This window comes from Laetiporus sulphureus (assembly GCF_001632365.1).
Source record: "Laetiporus sulphureus 93-53 unplaced genomic scaffold LAESUscaffold_99, whole genome shotgun sequence".
NCBI classification, from domain to species: Eukaryota; Fungi; Basidiomycota; class Agaricomycetes; order Polyporales; family Laetiporaceae; genus Laetiporus; species Laetiporus sulphureus.
In genome coordinates, this window is record NW_024468608.1 from 1 (window position 1) to 12,667 (window position 12,667).

Genomic DNA, 12,667 nt, shown 5'->3' on the forward strand with positions numbered 1-12,667 from the left:
GAGGTCCGATAGAGAGCTGCCATCCTGATCACTGGATGAATAAAAGACGAACCAAACCTGCCAGATGTACCGTCATACAGAGTATAACTCCGTATCACAGCTTCTACATCACAAAACAAGCCTGGTAAGCAATACAAACGATGAAAGAACTCTCACCAGTCGTGCTCCCAACCTTGTCCGACCTCCAACGACCAACCGTACACCCTCTAGCCATGCCGATACCCAGAGAACAACGTTGGAATGGTGTATAACCCGTAGCAACAGCCTTATACCTGGCGCAAGCGGAGATCGGCCACAAAGTGTTGGAAAAGGTGCTGGAGAACGGGCGCCTAAGGAGAGGTTGGAAAAAACGAACTAGGGAACGCTTAATACAGTTGCGCCGGGTCCAGAAACGGGCGACAGTGTAGGGAAGAAGGGAAACAAGCCTGCGCAAGTGCCGCGCAAGACAGAGCTATCGTGTAAGATGAGGTGGACGACGTTGTCTGTGACAGTACCTCACGAGGATACCAAGGAGATTGCCGACGGCGCCGAGCGATCGGAACGCAACATCAGAGTTGCGCCGCAGTTGCGCCGGACCAATGGGATGCCGAGCTTGCTGTTGAGGGTGTCCACAAGCCTATAACGTCTCAATTAAATTGCATAGATTGAAAACAAAATCCATGGCTCCAAGGGGCTTGGAGCCATTGGCATATAGATAGCCTTGGCTGGTCACACTCGGTTTCTCATCAGCCAGAGCACTTAGTCATAGATTACATATGGTCCATGGTATATGAACCATATCTCTCTTCAAATACATTCAGACATGTTTCATATTGTTAAATCCTTCCTGCCCATGCTATTTACCAGGAGTTTGCCTCAATGTTGATAGTAGAACAGTCATGTTTCTCCTTGACTGCATTTATTGATATTTTAATATGGGCTCAATATGCTGATTTGGCACTTGGAGTGCATAATGTGCCGGAAAATGCAGATCATGTGTATTACGAAAAATATCCGATGACATTAGGGACATCGCAAAGACAGAGGCCGGCGATCATGCATGTTTATTACAGAAATCGCTACAGAGGCTGACGAAGTACGTATACGTGACGTATGATGAGCATGACCGCAGTACCAGGCTTGGGCAGGTGGCGGAGGCCGTGAGCTTCGAGGCGATGTCAGCGTCGCCAGTAGAGTATGCTAGTGAGCATGGAAAGTCGCCGGTTGCCATCGAGCGCAATGGAAGTAGTGCTCCGAGAAGCGGACCAGCGTGCAGTGATGCATGACTATCGCAGAGTTGGCGTGATGAGCCTGGACTGTGGTGACATTGCCCGCATTCACGATAGGCAAAGGTAGGACTACCCTGCCGACGAAAGCAGTCGTGGTCGGGTGACAATTTCACTGGGCCTCACGATGTCGATGTGCATGGGCAGCAGGTCGATTGCACACGAAGCTTGACTGGCATTGACGGTAGGGAAGGAAGGGCGGCAAAGCGTCTTGAAAGTCTCGTTCCTATTTGTTGGCGTATCGTGGCTGATGATGGAGGGCATGGGTAGGATGCAGCGTGGCGGTCGCGGAAGCGAACATACGCCCTCATGGCCGAGGCCAAGACGCGCCAGGCCATGCAATAGTATGACGACTCACCTATGGTGTAAAATCCTAGATCTCTCCTCGCCGACCTGCCCGTCCACCACCATCGTCATTTACTGCTAGCTAACATAGACCAGTCGTAGCTGGGGGAATTGCAAAGAGTGGGGTTGGGTGGCTCCTTGGAAAATGCATACAACGTCGTTTCCAAGGCACTCGAGACATACATCAGGATCCTGGTGCCTGAGCAGTTCGTGGTTGATGGAGATCAGGACAGATGTGAGCGAGACCTCGTTACTGGCCAGCGAGAGACGCATCGTGTCTCCACTAAGCAGGAATCGCGTTCTCGTGGAGTGCGCGTGTCCGACGATGGAGGGGCCAGAGAGAACGAGCTCGGCGGATGCGTCAACAGTGTGGGCAACGATGACGACGGTCTCGAATTGACCATAGCTACTAATTTAAGTCCACTCTCGGATGTTATCGTGCGGATAAGTTAACGTATCACGGACTGATCCGGCAGAAAGGCTATGAATGCGACGCTTGGCCACCTCCAGATTATCCGCCCGTCTGATCAACCCCCTCGCCCTCCCAGCCATCGTCCACCATGGCTGCAACATCCGAACATCCAACCCTTCGTATGTATGCCTCGGGAACTCGAATGCTGCATCGCTTACCCACCCCCGCAGAGCCGACGAGCGTGAGCGCCTCCAGTCCAAAACTCGCATCGCCCGCGCCGCCGCTTGAGCTGCGGCACATTACGTCCAATACCAACCTTGTCGCAAACATTTCTGCCAGTCCGAGCCGCGAACGCGAGCGCCGACTCTCCAATCGCAATTCGCAGCATCATCTCCGACCGCATCGCGTCGGCTCTCGTTCGCCGTCCAGCATTCCCTCCTCGCCCACATCCGTGTACGTGCTCCAAGTAGCCCCTCCTGATCTTCGCTGATCGTCCTGCTCGTGCGCAGACACTCGTCTTCATCTGCCATATTTGAACGAGACATCGAGCCCATCGCGCCCGGCCCTCTCACCCTCAGCCACTCCAATGATCCCCATCGTATTCCTCGCTCAAGAACTACCGAGCAGCTCGAGCACTCGGTGCCTTCCGTTCTGGACAGCGCGGCTGCAGTCCTCACTAGCACCGATACCGACGACGATGGCCTCGACGCCGTCTCCATCATCACTCCTGCCCCACCCGAGTCTCGTAGTGGCTTCACCAGCCCCATCTCGCGCATGAGCAGCCGCAGTCCGAGTCCTACGGGGACAGGTGGACGGAAAAGCCTGCTGTTTAGCACCGGTGCTGGCACGGGTGCTGGAACGAGCCCCGTCTTGGGCGCGAGTCCGCCGCAGCAGGGGTCTCCGCCGATGCTGATCCCAAGACCGGGCGCACAGGCGAGTACGAGCCCGAGCACACAGATGAGCCCAAACAGTCCCCTTTCCGCAGCATCGCCAACGACACCTGCGACCCCGACCTCTGCTTACTTCTCCGCCTCTGCGTCCGCAGGACCGCCGTCCGAAGCAGGTTCGGAGTCGTCCTCGCCCACGACAGCGACGCACCATGAGCATCCGCTGCACGCGCTTCCATCGTCGCCGCAGACGACGGTCACCATCCCGCCCGTAAGTGTAACGTCGCATCCTCCTTCACCCAAAACAAGTGTGGGTGCGCCGACAAAGCGACTGTCGTTCCTCTCGTACATGGATCTGCTAAGCTCCACTCCCGCGGCGACACAGCCGCTATCGAGTCTGACGACGGGGATGGTGTCCGAGCCGCCGCCGCACCTGCCGAGCGTCATGGGCTTCCCGCAGGCGCAGGCGCAGTATGCGGCGAGCAATGGGGGGAGTGTGCAGAACATCGCGACGCTTGAGCGCGAGGCGGCGGGTGTTGGCATTCTAGATGATATGGGTGGGGAATGGGAGCGCGAGGGGCTTGGGAGGGGCCTGGAGGAAAGGCTGGAGGCGCTCAATGCGCATGCGAACGCGCATGCGGCGGTGTCGGGAAAAGCATAGACGGGCTAGGTGAGTTGCATTTTTGTATGATTGTATGCGGGCTGATGATACAAGCATGTGTCTCCTGCTCGACCTCAAGCTCTATCTCGCTCGCTTGTCTCGGTGTTTCCACGGTCATCTTACTATTGTACGAGGGTTGCAGCAAATGGCCTCTCTTACGGCAAGAAGGGCTCACGCCTATCTTACTCGTCAAACTAATCTCAGTGAAACTCAAGATGCGTTCTCTCGTTTCTCATGCAATTTCTTCCCGATTCTGTGACTGTTCCCGTCCTTTGTTCTGTCTGTGTGGTGTATAGGCTCCCTTGTCTCTTTCTTTCTGTTCTGTGTTACAACTACCTCATCCACTAGCTAGCTAACTACCTGTCTCGCTCGCGTGCAATCCCGCACTTAATGGCGCGCCCGATGTGTCTGTTCGATATTTATATGAAACCGATACCCCGTGCGGGCGACGACTATGCTGTAATTCTCTACGCTGAATAGTTACGTACGTACAAATACATATGAACAGAACGCGTGTATGCTCGGTGTCGTTTACTGAATACTTATCTTAGACCACGGCTTGTGTCGTCATCGGGGTGCGCGCTGACCTTAAGCCTGTGCGCGGGCGAGGCATGACGCAGGTTGGCGATGCGGCCTTTGAACGCATTCCACCATCCGGGTTTCGTGGATGCTGAGATAGCGAGGACTTGGCCAGCGGTTTCGCTACACAAGACACGTAAGAGAGCATGCCTACAAAGGAGCAACAACCATGAGGAACAATCAGAATGAAAGGCGTGCTGGATGATGGACTCGGGCCAAGAAATTGTTTGACACGTCCAAACGAGTCGTTCGCGTTCGTGTACTGCGACAATAGTAGGCGTCGCGGTTGCACTCTGGAAGAACGTATGCGCGCGGAGGAGAGGCGGCAGAGGCCAGGCACGGAGGCGAACGCCGTGTGGGACAGGACCAGACGCGCTCGCCACATGCGCACGAGCTCACCGCCGTCGGTCGCAAGGGCAGCGAGCGTGGAACATAAACAAGGGTCGAATACATAAATGAAGGAGATGACTGCGGCGGTGGCGGAGTGAGTGCGTGTGATGGCAGTGGCGGCTGCGTCAGGCCTGGGACCTGCGTGTCTTTAACCCGCTCAAATGCGCGCCCGCAGATAACCAGTTCCACTCTCTCTCGCTCGCGTCGCTCGTCGCTCGCATGTCGTCCTCCAGCTCATCCGACGACGCTGGCGACGACAACCAGCGCTCAGGTGACAGCTCTGCCAACGACATCGCCGTCCGCGGTGCTGATCCCTCTCTCCACCGAACAGAGGCTTTGCTCGCGGAGGACTCCCATACGAGAGACCTCGCTGCCTCTTTCAGCCCGACCACTCCCATCTTCGTCTCCTCGCCTCTCAATCCGAACCCTCATGGCGCCAGCGGGTCACAGGTCGTCCGCGCCCGTCGCGCGTCCAAGGGCAGTCCGCTCATCCAGCGCGTTGCTTCCGAGGAGTGCCATGCCCTTGGCTCCCAGCGCGCCTCTGACCAGACCCCCCGCGGCTCCATGATCCTCTACCGCCTCGCCAACGACGACCAGGACGAACTCGCCTTTCCTCCCAAGCTCGATGCCGCCACCCGCTCCTCCGTCATGTCTTCCTCGGGAGATTCCGTCTTCACCTTGAGCTATGACTCCAAGTATCCCTCGGGCACTATGGTCACTGGCCTACGTGGGTTCATTCCTTACGCGTACGATCCTACAGAGGATTGCAAGGATGAACCGGAAGAGGACGACTATCTGTACGACCCAAAGTATGGCGACGACACACACTGTTCTGCACTCTCTTGGCGCGGCTTGTGGAACCTCTCAATGCTTGTCACCCTCCTTCTAGCAATCCTCACACTCTTTATATGCTATCCCGTCGTTTCATTCTACCACAATGATGACCTCAAAGAGAACGTTAACAGTACGACTGACACGGCGACAAACTCTAGCTCCACCGTAAAGCGCGCCGATGCATTCCAGTAAGTCTCCTGCTCTACGCCACTAATTTAACTGCTCACTGCCATGCACCAGAATGAGACTTCAAAGTGAATCCCCAGCACAACTCATCGATTTTGATACGCCGCTCTCATCACACTTCCGCACCGGTTTCGACGGCACGCCCTACGAGCTTGTCTTCTCTGATGAATTTTCCGCAGACGGGCGCACCTTTCGCGCGGGCGACGACCCACATTGGGAGGCCGTTGCGCTGCCGAGATCCGCCGCAGGGGAGCGATATGACCCGCAGCAGGTCGGCACAGCCGGCGGATATCTGCACATCGCGATGGAGCGGGAGGACGAGGCGGGCTGGCGGAGCGGGATGCTACAAAGCTGGAACAAGATGTGTTTCACGGGCGGATACGTCGAGGTTGCGGTGGCGCTCCCTGGTGCACGAGGATACGTGCGTGATCGAGCTGTTACACGCGTGATTTGCTGAGCAGGGTGCATTGCAGTCGCCAAGGGTGTGGACGCTCGGCAACCTCGCGCGCGCCGGATACTCAGCTAGCTTGGACGGAGTATGGCCGTATAGGTAGGCGGCTCTCTCTACTCATGGCACCTGCTAACTGATAACCTATCTCTTCCCGCTTATCGTGCGGCTCGATAGCTACGACGAGTGCGACGTTGGCACCTTTCCGAATCAGACTTATAAGAACGGTACCGGGCCCGCCGCGGCGCTGCACATCAGCGCCAAGGAGGGCGATCAGCTATCGCAGCTCCCTGGTCAGCGTCTCTCGTGAGTCTTGCTCCGCGCTTTTCCCGGCACGATTTTTATGCAATATTGCGACTCAGAGCCTGTACGTGCCCCGGCGAGAAGCATCCTGGGGAGTCAAAAGAGAAGGTGAGAGGTCGCGGGGCGCCAGAGATCGACATCCTGTACGCAGACACGGGGGACGAGAAGGTTGTGCAGAGCGCGCAGTTTGCGCCGCTCGCGAGTGGGCGCCGGCGCACAGGCGGAGAGGGCGAATTTGTGATCTACAATGAGTCCGCTACGCGTGAGAGTGTCTATCGGTCAGTCTGATCGTGTTTCACGTCTTGTTACATGTCATTTGCTGATCGATGATGGACGTTTCGTAATTGGATAATTACGACGATCGTTTGAAATGGCTCACAGAGGATCGCAGTTGTGAGTGGGCGGGTTCCTTTTTCTGTGCCGGCGGTATTGCGGGTCGTGGGTATTGTTGCTGACTGCACTACCTAGGCAACAGACCGTTGCGACTTCCACGGAGATCCCATCGCGAGCGCTCGCATCTGACGACTCGGAGCCGCAGTTCATTACCTTCGGTCGGTCCCAATTACATTGCACTTGCATGCAGATCTTCTGATGTGCCGTATCGCTTGTCTATACAGGCTTCGAGTATCATAGTGAACCCGCGATCCTGGAGGAGGCATTCGTTACATGGCAGGTGGACGGTCGGCCCACGGCGAAGTTGAGCGGGGTGGGCGTCGGTGCAGATCAAGATAAGGGCGGGTCGATGGTCGGCCGTCGGTTGATTTCGCAGGAGCCTATGGTGAGCCCATTTGTCTATATATGCGCGTTTTTTTTGCAGCTGACCACCTTGGTATGTCGTAGTCGATTGTGATGAACCTTGCGCCGTCACGTACGTTGATCTTGCCATCTCGATAAGTACATCGCGTTGATTGTGACGTTGTAGATAATTGGCGGGAGCTCGGTCTGTCGTCGATTCCATCATCTGGCGAGATGCTCGTCGATTACGTGCGCGTGTACCAGCGCGTAGGGCAAATGAACGTCGGGTGCAGCCCGGCGGAGTACCCCACCGCAGATTACATCAGCGCCCATATGGAGGCGTACTCCAGTGCGTCGTTTCTCATCTGGTATATTATGCTATCTGCCTGCAAGCTGATGTGCATCTTTTCTTGCTTGTCAGACCCGCACTTGAAGACCTGGTCAGGACCAGGGCCATTTAGCGCTGGGTATTCCTGGCCCAGAAATGAGCTTGTACGTTGCAGCCAGCCTCACTGATATTCTACGCCAGTACTCACTGTTGCCGTCTCTTGCAGTATGAAGGATCCTGCTAGATTACACATGACCTTCCTCCTCCTGTGCTCTTCCTATAGACAGTCTGATCATTCGCTCACCGAACCGGACGCTATCTCACCAGCATACAGTATAATGCCCACGTACTGCGCACTAACGTATACCCTCTGTGCTCGCCCGCCTCCCTTTTATTATATCGTGCTGTTCCTTGATTGCTTGGCTCACGCTACGAGGACGCTGGTAACGTAGTGTTGCCGGACACACAAGAAATTGTTCTTCGCGGGGTTTATGATAAACATACATGCAGTGTAGATTGTTGTGCTATCCCGCCTCGCGTACGTCCCGCTTGGATGCTGGGGAATATACGATGCATTCTTTCTGACATGCTATGGTCGAGGCGCATTTACGAGAGCGGCGAGGTGATTTCAGGTGAGTTACATCGTGTATCATCGGTTCATGCATACGATCGTGGAATACAGCAGCGACTTGGGAGTACGGTTACAAATGGTCATTTCAAGATCTATGCAGTCGAACGCAGCAAATTCATCCGCAATACTCGTTCATCGGACACCCAACGCTTGTGCCGTACACCGAACCAGACACCTTGGCGATCTCCAGCACAGCATCGACGATCCCGCCAAGTCCCTCTCCCGCGATCATTCCGGCAGCGACAGCGTAGCCATAGACGAACCACGCGTTTGGCAAACGGCGCCTCCACACGAAAGCAATGATGCTCCCAAACAGCATCGCTACGGGGTACGTGTTGCTCGGCCCCAGTACGAATGCGATTCCCACCGCATTCCAGTTTGGGAACCAATGGTGCTTCTCTGCAGGGACATAGCGGTACTTCACGTACGCGCATACGAGCACGAGCCCGCCGAGTACGAGCGCGACAATACCGGACGAGAGGGGAACAGGGAGGCTCGAGTCGGACACAGCGATGGAGACCGCACGCCAAGACTTGACGTCGGGCACGGCGAATGCACAGCTCGAGCTTGAGAGCGTGTTGATGCACGGGTACGCCTTCGAAAAGACGACGTACATCGCGGTGGAGAGGAAGATGGAGATGAGCGCACCGAAGCACTGTGCGTAGAGCTGCACGCGGGGCGATGCGCTGAGGAGGTGTGTCGTTTTGAGGTCGCAGAGCATGTCTGAACATTGTTCCGCAGCGGCGAGGGTGATCATGCCCATGAGCCCGTTGTTGAGCTCGTTCTTGGTGGGCGAGAGGCCCGATCCTTTGGAGATCCCACCGAAAATCTGCATGGCTGATCAGTGGAGGCTCATTGCAAAGCATTCCTGTTTCACTCACGAGCTGAGAAAAGTTGCCAAGAGTAGTCACCGGGTTTACGGACACGCGTCCGATGCACTCCGCGCCAACGAGGGAGAAGATAAATGCGAAGATGATTGAAAGGAGGGTGATACCGGGATTTTGGCCATACTGATACTTCATCACGCACATCGTCAGGATCGTGCTCGCGACAAGCCCGCCGACCCACATCCACCACGGCGTTTGTTGGTCCTCCGGGACAGGGTCATAGAATCCATCTTCCTTTTCGACACGCTCCTTGCCCAGATGCAGCCGCCGCATCACAGGCTCGAGGAGGACGGCGAACGCAGTAATGATCATTTTGTAGTTCGCGGCGATCTCGGCAACGCTGGAGGTGAGAAGGAGGAGGCAACCGGGCCAGATCATCCAGTACTCGGGCGAGGGCCTGTGGACGGGGTCGCTGAGCACCATGTTCGAATAGTCGATATAGCCAGGGTACTGGGATGAGTAGGATTCGCCGAAGGCTTTACCGGTAGCGACGAGCGCGGGGCCGATGATTGCCCATGCGAGCAATGCACCGCCCGCGAATGAGACGGAGCTGTTCATCGGGACGAGTAGGCCGCAACCGATGAATGCAGGCGTCCACTCCCAAACCCATCCCTACGGAAAGGTCAGTATATGTGACGTAGCGCGGCGAACTCCAGCATGAAAGCCCACCCAGCTCTCAGCGCAAATGATCCACTTCCACCCCGCGCGATAGAACCACCAGCTCCAGTGCCAGTCCCACATGATTCCGGGTGCATACTCGCTCGCCACGCGCCAGAGGATGGAGATCGCGAACGAGATGACGAGCGCCCATGTCTTCTTGCGCGCGATGGCGGCGGCATGCGTGCCGACATGGAGGGAACGGATGGTGTAGGCAGTGGCGATGGAGGTTGGGAAGGTGAGCCTGAGCTTGAGGATATAGAGGCGGCGCAGAGGCATGGTGAAGAAGATGCCGACATAGGCGCAGCAGATCGTGAACGTAATGAGGCGCCTGAAGGTTTGATTTTATGATCGCTATCAGCTATTCATGACATTATGCCCTACCCGAAGTCAGCAGATGGATTTTTGCCAAGCAATCCAAGTTGATAGGCAGCCGGGAATCCAGAGGTAAAGAGAAGGCCTAAGGAGCCTGCAGCCTGACCAAACATGTCAACTTGGCTCTCGAAATATTTGAAGTCATCGTACTGTTGCGGCACTCTGACAGCAAACGTTCTCTTTGGGACCGAAGTATCCGCCACCAAACCTCTCTGGCAGTGCTTTAGAGAGTGGCTTAAGGATCGCAAAGCCGAAAATTGACCCAAACATGGACGCGCCGAATGTGAATCCAGTCTTCAATCCAAGATATACACTACGCGTTATTGGCGTGAGCTCAGTTAATGAAACAAAAGAAAGTGTACGCGCACTTGCTAGCAGAAATCACAGCACCGAGCGCGCACCCGACGAACACGGCCCGAAAAGTAAACTGCTGTTCTTGCGGAGCATTAGGATCCATAGGGAACGGCTCGTCAGTGCCGAAGTCCAGCACAGCGCCATCGTCATGATCATCGTGCGAAGGCTCCTCCTCCACCCCGTCAAAGGTGGAGTTTTTCTCGTCGAATCTGTCCTCTTTTTGGGTCTGCTCCACGACGGTGGGCAGATCCGGTGCGACATGAACCTTTTCAGAGTCGCTCGTACTGTCCAGCATGGAGGCGGGCTATCCAGGTTGGACTAAATAGTGAGCAAGAGCTGGGAACCGGAGCGCAGGAGGTAGCGTCCATAATTGTTGTGCTTTGGGAGTATTTATATGATGCAAGGAGTGATAAGCGAACCGCCAGTCGAGACTAGCGTGTAGATATGAGTGTCGCAGCATAGCATATAGAGAGTGCATTGACAATATCGTCCCGCGGGTAATAAGATGGTAGAAGATTGCGGTGGTGATAACTGAGAGGGATTGTTTCTCTCACTTGAATCTATGCATGAAGTGCTTCGAAAAAAGCAGAGGATGCTGTCGTATCAAAGGGCGTTTAGGCGAACACTGCGGAGAAGCTCAAAGCATTGATGAAACTGACCTCGTGAACATTAGCACGGGTCGCGTGCCATCAGCCATATGCATAGAGCAGACGCATTACGAGAGGGCCGCCTTCCATCGGAGCGCCATAAAAGACGCTGTATCGCGATCACCTGCGAGTGGCCATCGGTGGCGATGTCGAGAAGTGTTGGGCTGGGGGGACAGAACATCATAGTTTCGGGGTAATACAGCACGGTCAACTAAGGAGCAGCTGCCTACCTTCCGACTTCCTTCTTTGCAATTCGACTGCCACTTGGAGTAGGCCATAATGCAGCAGAACCTTATCTGCAATATCTCGCGACCATCCAACCGGCTTCCTATGAAGAATTTTGCTTGGAGACACTGGGGAGCAACAACAACTTTCTTCTGTGTGCGTGCCCAGATCTGGTTCGGAAAATTACTGCCTTATACATGGAGATATCAACCCTATGTTGGTCAACGAACCCACATCTCGGCAAGCAGTGCCGCACCTGGTTGAGCATGTCGCGTTCGACCATCCGACGATCATCGATGCATCCATCATGCAGTTAGGAGCTTGCCGTTGCCATTTCCACACGGCGATTGGTTCGAACATTACTTTGTAACAAAATTCGATGTTGTACCGGCGCGCGGACTCAGCGTACTCATGCCGTCCTCCATGACGAACCGTGCGTGCGTGTTTGATAGCTTCAACAATTTCCCCATCTATTCAGTGTGCCTAGACGTATGCATACCGTTAGTGAGTTTCAACTTCACTTGGACAGGCAGTGCTGCTTACCTCGCCGCTCCAAACGCATTGCAGACTCCCATTGTCGAGCGGTATCAAATTTCGTGTGATTGCAATTTAATGCGCCGCTCTCGATGTCCTAAGTGTCTCTGTTTGACTTCTCTACATCAATAATTTTCACATTGAAAAAAATGCAAAACCTGAGCCTGCCCTATCATTTGTGCGTCTGCAAGAAGGGACGACTGGTGGGAATGTGGCGTGGAAAAGGACGGTTAGGTGAGGTTAGTCATTGCATTCTCTCCGATAACTATCGATAACTATCGTCGCGTTGAGATGCATTTATGAGAGCAGCGAGGTGATTGTAGGTGTGTTACATCGTGTATCATGGGTCATGCATACAGTCGTGGAATGCATCAGCGACTTGACTGTACAGTTACGAACGGTCATTTCGACATCTATACAACCAAACGAAGCAAATTTCATCCGCAATACTCATTCATCGGGCACCCAACGCTCGTGCCGTACACCGAACCAGACACCTTGGCGATCTCCAGCACAGCATCGACGATTCCACCAAGTCCCTCTCCCGCGATCATTCCGGCAGCGACGGCGTAGCCATAGACGAACCATGCGTTTGGAAAACGGCGCCTCCACATGAAAGCAATGATGCTCCCAAACAGCATCGCTACGGGGTACGTGTTGGTCGGTCCCAGTACGAAGGCAATCCCGACCGCATTCCAATTTGGGAACCAATGGTGCTTCTCTGCAGGGATGTAGCGGTACTTTACGTACGTGCACACGAGCACGAGCCCGCCGAGCACGAGCGCGACAATGCCGGATGAGAGAGGCACGGGGAGGCTCGAGTCGGACACGGCGATGGAGACGGCACGCCAAGACTTGACGTCGGGCGCGGCGAAAGCGCAGCTCGAGCTCGAGAGCGTGTTGATGCACGGGTACGCCTTCGAAAAGACGACGTACATCGCGGTGGAGAGGAAGATGGAGATGAGCGCACCGAAGCACTGTGCG

General features: G+C 55.2%; 5 protein-coding genes across 5 annotated transcripts in view; 2 read left to right on the forward strand and 3 right to left on the reverse strand.

Moving 5' to 3' along the window:
• Positions 1-2,170: 2,170 nt before the first annotated feature.
• On the forward strand, positions 2,171-3,570 carry LAESUDRAFT_765030 (uncharacterized protein; the record flags this gene model as incomplete). The annotated part of the gene is made up of 3 exons (XM_040913557.1): positions 2,171-2,201; positions 2,253-2,475; positions 2,532-3,570. The coding sequence occupies 3 exons, from the start codon at positions 2,171-2,173 to the stop codon at positions 3,568-3,570; spliced, it is 1,293 nt and encodes a 430-aa protein (XP_040757702.1).
• A 118-nt stretch (positions 3,571-3,688) lies between these two features.
• Positions 3,689-4,548, reverse strand: LAESUDRAFT_732707 (uncharacterized protein). Its single transcript, XM_040910288.1, has one exon. The coding sequence runs from the start codon at positions 4,532-4,534 to the stop codon at positions 4,118-4,120; it is 417 nt and encodes a 138-aa protein (XP_040757703.1). The 5' UTR covers positions 4,535-4,548; the 3' UTR covers positions 3,689-4,117.
• A 210-nt stretch (positions 4,549-4,758) lies between these two features.
• LAESUDRAFT_718397 (glycoside hydrolase family 16 protein) lies at positions 4,759-7,617 on the forward strand (the record flags this gene model as incomplete). The annotated part of the gene is made up of 13 exons (XM_040907424.1): positions 4,759-5,561; positions 5,614-5,980; positions 6,021-6,109; positions 6,185-6,313; positions 6,370-6,588; positions 6,692-6,703; positions 6,779-6,861; positions 6,928-7,088; positions 7,128-7,139; positions 7,233-7,250; positions 7,310-7,394; positions 7,467-7,537; positions 7,600-7,617. The coding sequence occupies 13 exons, from the start codon at positions 4,759-4,761 to the stop codon at positions 7,615-7,617; spliced, it is 2,067 nt and encodes a 688-aa protein (XP_040757704.1).
• A 357-nt stretch (positions 7,618-7,974) lies between these two features.
• Positions 7,975-9,913, reverse strand: LAESUDRAFT_732709 (uncharacterized protein). Its single transcript, XM_040910289.1, has 3 exons — positions 9,561-9,913; positions 8,886-9,503; positions 7,975-8,833 (listed from the first exon to the last, which is right to left on the reverse strand). Exons 1-3 carry the CDS (start codon positions 9,825-9,827, stop codon positions 8,120-8,122), a joined length of 1,599 nt encoding a protein of 532 aa, XP_040757705.1. The 5' UTR covers positions 9,828-9,913; the 3' UTR covers positions 7,975-8,119.
• Positions 9,914-11,976: 2,063 nt separating this feature from the next.
• The window catches only part of LAESUDRAFT_732715 (uncharacterized protein), a 2,129-nt gene continuing 1,438 nt past the window's right edge, over positions 11,977-12,667 (reverse strand). The window contains exon 4 of the mRNA XM_040910290.1: positions 11,977-12,653. Within this exon, the coding sequence (XP_040757706.1) occupies positions 12,121-12,653 (533 nt within the window). The 3' untranslated portion in view covers positions 11,977-12,120. The remainder of the gene's footprint in view (positions 12,654-12,667) is intronic.

Excerpts from the sequence above, each read along its gene's own strand:
- LAESUDRAFT_732707 (XM_040910288.1), bottom strand. The coding sequence starts at position 4,534 with ATGTGGCGAGCGCGTCTGGTCCTGTCCCACACGGCGTTCGCCTCCGTG.
- LAESUDRAFT_732709 (XM_040910289.1), bottom strand. The coding sequence starts at position 9,827 with ATGCCTCTGCGCCGCCTCTATATCCTCAAGCTCAGGCTCACCTTCCCA. Across the intron at positions 9,504-9,560 it reads TCATTTGCGCTGAGAGCTGG|GGATGGGTTTGGGAGTGGAC; the intron begins GTGGGCTTTCAT and ends ACCTTTCCGTAG. Across the intron at positions 8,834-8,885 it reads TTGGCAACTTTTCTCAGCTC|ATTTTCGGTGGGATCTCCAA; the intron begins GTGAGTGAAACA and ends TCAGCCATGCAG.